Source organism: Setaria italica, chromosome V (assembly GCF_000263155.2).
Source record: "Setaria italica strain Yugu1 chromosome V, Setaria_italica_v2.0, whole genome shotgun sequence".
Lineage (NCBI taxonomy): Eukaryota > Viridiplantae > Streptophyta > Magnoliopsida > Poales > Poaceae > Setaria > Setaria italica.
Window position 1 is genome coordinate 27,812,646 of NC_028454.1, and position 9,075 is coordinate 27,821,720.

At 55.4% G+C, this 9,075-nt stretch overlaps 1 protein-coding gene across 1 annotated transcript; it reads left to right on the forward strand.

Annotated features, from left to right (window-relative positions):
• Nucleotides 1–121: 121 nt before the first annotated feature.
• LOC101775297 (bidirectional sugar transporter SWEET6a) lies at nucleotides 122–3,205 on the forward strand. The gene is made up of 6 exons (XM_004969046.3): nucleotides 122–320; nucleotides 437–473; nucleotides 600–816; nucleotides 906–1,067; nucleotides 2,562–2,681; nucleotides 2,800–3,205. Exons 1-6 carry the CDS (start codon nucleotides 278–280, stop codon nucleotides 2,968–2,970), a joined length of 750 nt encoding a protein of 249 aa, XP_004969103.1. The 5' UTR covers nucleotides 122–277; the 3' UTR covers nucleotides 2,971–3,205.
• The last annotated feature ends 5,870 nt before the right edge of the window (nucleotides 3,206–9,075 follow it).

Consider the following 9,075-nt stretch of genomic DNA (forward strand, 5'->3'; position numbering starts at 1 on the left):
GGATAAGCACACACGCCGCCTGGCGACCAGGGACTCGGGGCGCCTGCGGCGCGGCTGCCCTCACGCGCCGCACGCCTATAAAGGCCGGGGCGAACCCGCCTGCCCCCCGGCCTCAACCACCTTCCCCCAAATCCCCCCAATCGCCGCATCCGCAGAGCGCCGCGTCCTCCAGCGCTCGCCTCGTCGTCTAGCCTAGTTCCAAAAGCCTCCCTCTCCCCCCGCAGCTCGCCGCAGCCGATCTCTCTCTTGGGCGGATCACCCACCCCCGGCGGGCAAGATGATCTCCCCCGACGCGGCCCGCAACGTCGTCGGCATCATCGGTACGTTTGGTTCGGTTCGATTGGGCTGGATCGGTCGATCGACGGGGGCGCACGCTGGGGTTTTGGTTTGATTTCGCTGGGTCGGCGGCTCACGCGTGGTTTCGCTTTGGTTGCAGGCAATGTCATCTCCTTCGGGCTCTTCCTCTCCCCAGTGTAAGCCCCGCCGCCCCGCCCGCACGTCCTTCTCCGATCGGCGAGCTAGGTGGTTCTGGTTAGGGTTTTGTTCTGTGCTGACGATGAGGCGGCGGCGTCCGCATTTGCGTTCGCGTGTCTGTGCAGGCCGACGTTCTGGCGGATCTGCAAGGCCAAGGACACGGAGGAGTTCAAGGCGGACCCCTACCTGGCGACGCTGCTCAACTGCATGCTCTGGGTCTTCTACGGCCTCCCCATCGTCCACCCCAACAGCATCCTTGTCGTCACCATCAACGGCATCGGGCTCGTCATCGAGGCCGCGTACCTCACCATCTTCTTCCTCTACTCCGACAACAAGAAGCGCGTGAGTGCCGTGATCCTGCGTGTCCCCCGACTCGACCGATCTGATCTGGTTCCGAGTTTGATCCGTCGCGCCTTGATTCGTGTGTGCAGATGAGGGCGTTCCTCGTCCTGGCCGTGGAGATCGTGTTCATGGTCATCGTGGTGCTCTCGGTGCTCCTGGCCGCGCACACCCACGAGAAGCGCTCCATGATCGTCGGCATCCTCTGCGTCATCTTCGGCTCGCTGATGTACGCCTCCCCGCTCACCATCATGGTACGTGCGCATCGATCCAATCCTGTCTCTCCCTTCGCTGTGCGGCGTAGTGGTGTGTTTGAATCCGCCGCCTGCCTGATTTTGCTGCTTAATTGCGTGGATAATATTTGCCATTGTTGGGGAAATTAAATCAGGATGCAATAATTAGGCAAATCTGCTAGTGTTTATCTGCATGGGTTTCATTTGGGGCCCACATGTCGTTGGATACTTAAGACAATTTTTAATCGATATGGATAGGAGTTACTAGTACAGTTCCGATACTGTTGGGGGAGAGATCGAGGTACGCGGGGCTAATTTGGTTGGTGGCGGCTGCGGCGGCGCTGCTGCTGGTGGCGTAAAGGTGAAGGATGCGTGTGCCTAATCTGGTATGCATGATTCATTGGCTGGTCGTATGCCTAAAGGGTTTGGTGGACCCGTTTGCCAGTGAAATGTTTCCTTTATCTGCCTGATTAGATTGGGTTTTGTTGTTCTGGAACATGCAAGATATGTTTAGACATCTTCTTCTCCAGGTTATGTGTGTAAGCTAGCTTTAATTGATTGTTAACTAGTCAGGAGTTCCCATCACCTTTAGAACTTGTTGCATGATCTAGACACGAGTGGATCTGGTAGAGATTTTGCAGCCTACTCAGTTCATCGAAGTGTCTCAAGACGCTGTAGTTGGTCGGTATGTAGTTGTTTGCCTTTGCAGAACAGATAGGAAAGCCAATTTTGTTTATAATCTCTAAAGGTTGCATTGATCTGCCATGTTTGAAGCTTAAACCATCGTGTCAAACCTTTGCTCTCTTGGGTACAAAACAACGTGCACGCCCCTGCTTAGAGTCAGATTGTCTCTGTATTCCTGGACACCTCATGATCTTTCAGGAGATTGCTTCTTTGTTCCGTCCAAAAAGGGCTACTGTCTCTACCGAATAGACACGCCGCAGCCAGCCCTACGTGGTGCCTGCTTGTTCATCTGCCGTACTTGCGTTCCATATACGGTGCCTGTCTATGCTGTGCACATTGGATTAGCAAACCAAACTTGTTCTGTTGCGCTCACCAAAATCGCGTGGTGCTGAGCTGACGGGTCTGGAACGAAAGGAACCGATCGGCGGTTACCTTCCGTCGCAAACGTATGCAGGGCAGGTTAGTGGTTCGATTGGTCGTTACCTTTCATCACATACGTATGCCGGTTAGTGGTTGTGTTTGATACTACATGGATTTGGGAATCTAGTATCCCTGGATGGAGCTGAGCACGCGTCCTCTGTACCACTCTGTGCTAGCTTTTCGTGACCCTTCCCCAACTTTTGTGAAGCCGTCACGTTGAAATAGAAAGGAAGTACAGTGATGGCCACTATCACTATGCTGCTGGTACCTTCTCGTGGCCACACTGCGGCTATGGCTGTGTGTTTCGCACCACCCCGTTTTGAAACAGACACACTTTGTTTTTGGATAGATGCAGCTGTTGGGATTCACCTTTTGAACTCTAAACTGAATTGATTTAATTTGTGCACGCAGGGTAAAGTGATCAAGACCAAGAGCGTTGAGTACATGCCCTTCTTCCTGTCGCTGGTGTGCTTCCTCAACGGCCTCTGCTGGACGGCCTACGCCCTCATCCGCTTCGACCTCTACGTCACGGTCAGCACCTATCTATCTACCGTCCATGAATTATTATTGAATTTCAACATGCGTATTCGCCTCCAAGCTGAAGCCTCTGCTAATATGTGTTCGTCCTGCGCGCATGCAAACAATGCAGATCCCCAACGCCCTCGGCACCTTCTTCGGCCTGGTCCAGCTGATCCTGTACCTCTGCTACTACAAGTCCACCCCCAAGAAGGAGAAGAACGTGGAGCTGCCCACCGTCGCCTCCGCCGGCAACGTTGGCGGCGGCGGCGGCGGCAACGTCTCCGTCACCGTCGAGCGATAGACGAGGAAGCGGCAGCTAAGCCGCCGGCGACCGTCGAGAAAGAACTCGACGAGACGTACTTTAGTGCCCGTAGTAGTTTTGCCTCGTGTTGAGTCGTGGTTAAGTGTGAGTGCCTAGTTTTGGCCGGTGTGCCTCGCGTCGAAGAACAATTAATGTATCCGCGTGGCTATTTGCCGATTGAGATAATGACAATCATGTCTGATTGCTGCCTCTAAAATCCCACTTCCCAACCCCATTGCCATTGATTTCGATTCTTATGGATTCAGAGCTTGTGATTATGGATTGCGTTTACCATGTTTTGGTGGTGACTCTGGCGTAAAGGAGGAGACCAGAGGTTGGCAGGCTGGCATGCCCCCCCGGAGAGGAGATAGCGATGCCTTGTTGGCGCTTTGCTGTGACGCGGCCACGTTGCGCAAGTCTGTGGTCTCGTCGTCCTGTTTCCGGAAAGTTGTGACTATCGAGTCAATAAGATTACCTCGGCAAAAAAGATGGTCAATTTGGATTAATCAACTTACCTGTCAAAGAATAAAGTCAATCTGGATAAATGGTTTAGGAAGACCTGTCTCTGTCGAAAGCGATATATATAGGCGTGTGGAGCGCAGAGACGACAGAGGGCAATACGGGACGCTGGTCCCCGATAGAAAATGACGGAAGCAGAGTGGCCAATGAAGTCTGCATTTTTCTCACAGACTTGTTACGCAACTTATCACTCAAAATTCCTGAACGTGTCAATGCCAGCGCTGGTCTACCGATAGTGCAAAAACTCAGTTTGTATTGGAATACAGTTGCTTCATAACAGATTTCCTATATACAGTGCAGGTAAGGAGTAAGGACGGACAGACTGAACCGCGAGGCTAAACCGCCTTTTTGGATGAAATGCCATATAAAGAAATGTAATATGTGCAGTGGTTGCGAATTCATCCTAGACCAGCGTAGCTGCTGCCGTTCTCTCCTCTTTCCTATCTTCTCCTTGAGCTCCGCCGCCACCGCTGTTCTCTCCTCCCCCTCCTCTTCTCCTCGACCTACGCCGCCGCTGCTCTCCCTGCGCCGCCGCTCAACCTTCTCTCCTCCCTCTCCTCTTCTCCCGGATCTGCCTCCCCGCCGCTTTCCCTGCGCCGTCGCTATCCACTCCACAAGCGAGGCATACTTGCCACACCATCTGCTCGCTACCGCCGTTCTCTCCTCTCTCCCCTCTTCTCCCCGATCTATGCTGCCGCCGCTCCACCTCTCCTCCCTCCCCTCTTCTCTCGTACCTTCGTCCCAGCCGCTCTCCCTGCGCCGCCGCTACCACCACCGCACTTGGTTCAAGTTTAACTGCCATCTCTGATCTCTGCTTGGCATCGGTAGGGAACATGCATGAACAGCCAACCATGCCACCGAACCCCCACCCCCACCCACCGCCACGCCACCATGCCTGAGCACCACATCCAACCTCCACTCCCCAAATCCTCCGCTGCCAGCCATCGCCCCTAGCCTCCCATCCACAGATCTACTCATCCCCCACCTTTATGGTGAGAAACCTGTGGGGGAGCTTCTTCCTCGACTCCCCTCTACCGCCGTTGCACCATGGTCAACCACCGGTGGACGACATGGAATGGGTCCCTCCCACGCTGGATCCATGCCCTACCTACGCTGAGGCAGTGCGATTCGGCAGATCCACCGTCACCCGCCCCTCCACATTTACTCGCCACGACACCCGCCTACAGGCCAAGATCTGTCCTGTCTCCGCCAAGATCCGCCCCGTCACTACCCCTCTGCGCGCCATGACCATTGCCCCGCTCCATTTGCTGCGCCGTGCCACTCCCCGCACGAGGAGCAATTCCGCCACACCTACCAGGCTTGCGTCAACGGGTCTCCAGACGCTGACAAGGGATGGACGACGGCATAGAGTCGCAGGCGGCAACCTTCGCATGACGCTACGGCTAGCAAGGAGATGGACGACATGACCGCTCTTCATGGCGCCGCGAGGAGATGCAGAGGCCTTCAAGGCGGCCAACCACCCTGGCCCTTGATGCGTTCATCCAGGCGACCGCTGGGCTCTACTTCAACTGCTTAGCCAAAGACCACCGCACGGCCGCTTGCAGGGACCTTGTGCGGTGCTTTCGCCACTGTCGATTCAGGCACCGCGAGTGAGACTACCGGACCAGATGCCAGCATCACAAGCTGAGCGACTCCTACCACCGTGCCCATGCCACGCCTCCACCGCCACCACCCCTTCCCCCGCCGCCACCTCCACCGCCTCCGCCACCTCTGCCTCCACCTCCACCTCCACCTCCGCCGCCTCCGCCTCCACCTCCACCTCCGCCCCCTCCTCCCCTAGGTGTGGTGCCGATGGAGATTGGTGACCCCAACACGCGCCCAGAGGAGGAGATGGTGTTTGTTCTCAGCTTCTATGACCTGGAGCACGACGCCCGCGATTGGGAGGGGTGCATGCTGGTGCCCTGGGCGATGCACCTGCCAAGGGGAGTGGGTGCTAGGGACATCGAGAACTTCCTCCTTGCAGAGCTCCAACTTCACCGTGGTGATGTCACGGTCACCGTTAGCCAGCCGTAGCCATTCTTCATCTGGTTCGAGAACGCCGTGCAGTGCGACATGGCCCGACTGTGGGTGCTTTCAGGGCCGCGGCATCGACATCTGCCTACGGTGCTGGCGCAGCCTCACCCACGCATTGGGTATGCGGATCTTCTTCAGGGTGAAGCTGTACCTCAACGGCATCCCCGGACACGCCTGGATGCCGGACATCGTCGAGTGCATCATTGGCAGCTAGTGCGCGCTCCAGTGCATAAACACTGATCTCGTCTAGCCCACGAACACAAGGCACATCGACCTCTAGGCGTGGATGGCCAACTCGAGTGAGATACCAAAGCGGGTGTGGCTAGTGTTCACCCACAAGCCCTCCAACAAGTCTGGGTCATCGTTACAACGGAGCGCATTCCTGAGCGCTGGTAGCAAGGCTTACGCTACGAGGTTTTCCTCCACTGGGGGCTGCTGGAGGACTACACGGCAGCAACACACGACCTACAAAGGTGCCATCACCAACCCTGCTGCCTTCGCGCCGCTCTGGCGGCTGTATGTGTGGTGCTATGGCGTCATGGACGGAGCTCCGGCAGACGCGCGCTCAAAGTTCCTGGCGCGTCTACTTCTTCTACCTCGCGAGCAAGACCAGTGTGCCTGACACGCGCACGCGTGCGCAAGATGACCGCGAACGCGACTCGGGGCAGGGAGCGAGGTGTGATGACATTAGGCGTCGCCCAGATGAGAGGAGCTGCAAGGAGGGGGACTTCATCTAGCCCGCCTGGCGCAATGACAAAGTCGACGACTACCCGCATCCAGGCTGCGGCGGGTATGACACGCGCCGTGCGGGCGAACGGCGTGACAACAGTGCCGTCCGCCGTGAGTGGACGCGTTCACCGAGGCAGCGGGATGTCGAGTTTAGGGGAGGCCATCGCAGAAGCTGCGACTCGACGCCACCGGCAACACCACCCACACACCATGGTGCCTTTCCGCCGACGATTACACCGCGTGTTATCCACACCAACCTCGGTGCATTCTCACCAGCGCTACCTGATGTGGAGGCCCTCATGTGCCCTCATGTCAATGCCTGCTGCCTCCCTGCAGACCCTCTTCAGAGCGCAAGCGACGGGCCTCAAGAACGGCATGCAAGCTCTGCTCGGCGAAAAGCAGGACCGTTGGATGCGCGACGCGAGCAACTACATCACCAAAGCATGCACTCTCGTGGACTGCATCAACATCGACGAGATCCCGACGTCATAGCACCTCGTCACCAGGAATGCAGCCTGGTCTGACCATGGTGAGTTGTTGATCCTAACTCATCGAGTTTTTGACCAAACCAAGATGGCTACGGTGCCCACCGTCAAGGAGGTAGAGCGTGCTCTGGATCAACTGCTGGTGACGGCGCGGCATGGCACCACCATGGTGGTGGCACAAGGAGCTGCAGTCGAGGAGGCACAGGAGGGCACGCCGGCGATGCTAGTTGCCATGGGCCAAGTGGCGCAGCTGCTGAACAAGGCAGCCCAGACACCAACGCCAACTGCCATGGGCCACATGGCCCAACTACTAAAGAAGATGGCCCAACCAGCCAGGCAGTCCTAGGGAGCGATGGCTGATGGGCCTGGCCTAGAGGCGGGAGGCCTGGATGAGGCCCAACATGAGTAGGCCAAGGGGGAGCTGGATCAGGCCAGGGGCATAGGCCTCTCCAGGCCTGCTATGCCTAGGCAGCAGGTCGCCCTAGTGGCTAGGGTGATGGTCAGCGACCTCTTCAGTACCCCCACCCTGACGATCATTCAGGAGCAGCCATGCTGTCTACAGCGACATCACCACACCTTCGACATGACCAAGGTCCGTCGCAGCGCTCGTCTCGCCAAGAAGCCATCCATGCTAGCGGTTGAACGAGCGCAACACAATTTGTGGCACAAGCTTGGGGTCTCCAATGACGATTTCTGGCCAATAGAGGAAGTGTTGCAAGAGTTCATAAGCATGTTCGCCGGCCCACTGCTTGAACAGATTGTGGCAGCCATGACAGTACTCTTCGAACTCGATGACGACGACGATGATGAAACCACTGATGGCATGTTGCAGTATGCTGGAGAGGCAGCTGAAGACCTACTGACTGAGCAGGAGGCAGTATCTGCCTAGAGACGGGACCCCATCACGTCCCACTGAAGAACTACGTCTCCCATGTATCATCAACTACTTGAACATCTTTTACTTCCTGCACTCTTGGGCTGCTGGCTGCGACCTTCGAGTTGTGATATGATGTGTGTCTGCTGGCTGCGACCTTCGGGCACATCATCTATGAGGAGAATTAGACTGTAACGGCCTGCTGGCTTCAACCTTTGGGCTTCAACTAAGAGAACGCTAAACTGTGCACCTCCTTCGTTACGATGGTGATGACGAAATTGATTCTATGCAAGACCAATCGACAGTAGGGGAACATTGTGGGGCTTTTACCGGAGTGTCAGCTTGCTGACGCCAAGCACCTGCGCGCACACACCATTTCCAGAATGACACAAAACAAATTGTGACATCCTATGCTGGAACATGAGAGGCCTAAATTTGGGAGAGAGATGTCTTGCTATGCATGAAACAATAGCTGCAAACCACTGTCAGATTGCAAGCCTGCAAGAGACGAAGCTTAGTAACATCGACGGGGTGCTCACCTATTTCTTAGGCGCCTACCGTCTAGGCAATTTTGCGTACAAACCAGCTCAAGGCGTCGGGGGCTGCATTGTGCTCCTCTAGAATGACAATGTTGTGGACATTCAAGATATTTAGATTGGTCGCTTCTCTATTACCGCTACTGTCATGGTGAGACTGAGCGCTGCTTCCTTCCTCATGACCATGGTTTACGGCCCGTCGAGGAGAGGGGAAAAGGACGCCTTTGTGCAACACCTGTGCCTCCTAAAGCCAGATGACAACACAAAATGGCTCATCATGGGAGATTTTAACATCATCTACAAGGCGAGAGATAAGAATAAGAACAAGCTAAACCTGCGTCTTATGCGGCACTTTCGTGCAATTCTGAATTACTGTGCCCTTAAAGAAATCCACCTACAAAATCGGAGGTATACATGGAGTAATGAGAGATGTAGACCTACCCTAGCCAGGCTTGATCGAGTCTTCTGCAATGAGCCCTGGGACTTACACTTCGAGGATCACATCCGACATGCCTTATCCTCCTCGCATTCTGACCACTGCCCAATACTACTAGCACATCAAGCGGGGCCATGAATTCCAAGGCTATTCAAAGTTGAAAACTTCTAGGTTAAGCTACCAAATTTCCACAACGTCATCCAACACGCTTGGTCACAACCAACCACCAACACTGAGCCATTCCACAAGCTAGGCCACAAGCTTTTCATCACAGCTAAAGAGCTTAGAGAGTGGAGTTGATCCCTAATCTCAAACGCCAGACTTAAACTACATATGGCCCATGAGGTCATACTAAGACTGGACATAGCCCAAGAAAATAGAGCACTATCGGATGCAGAGCACCTTCTACATAAAAAATTGAAACGACACATCCTAGGATGGGCGGTCATTGAGAAGGCTCAGAAGAGGCATTGCTGCAGGATCACAAATCTC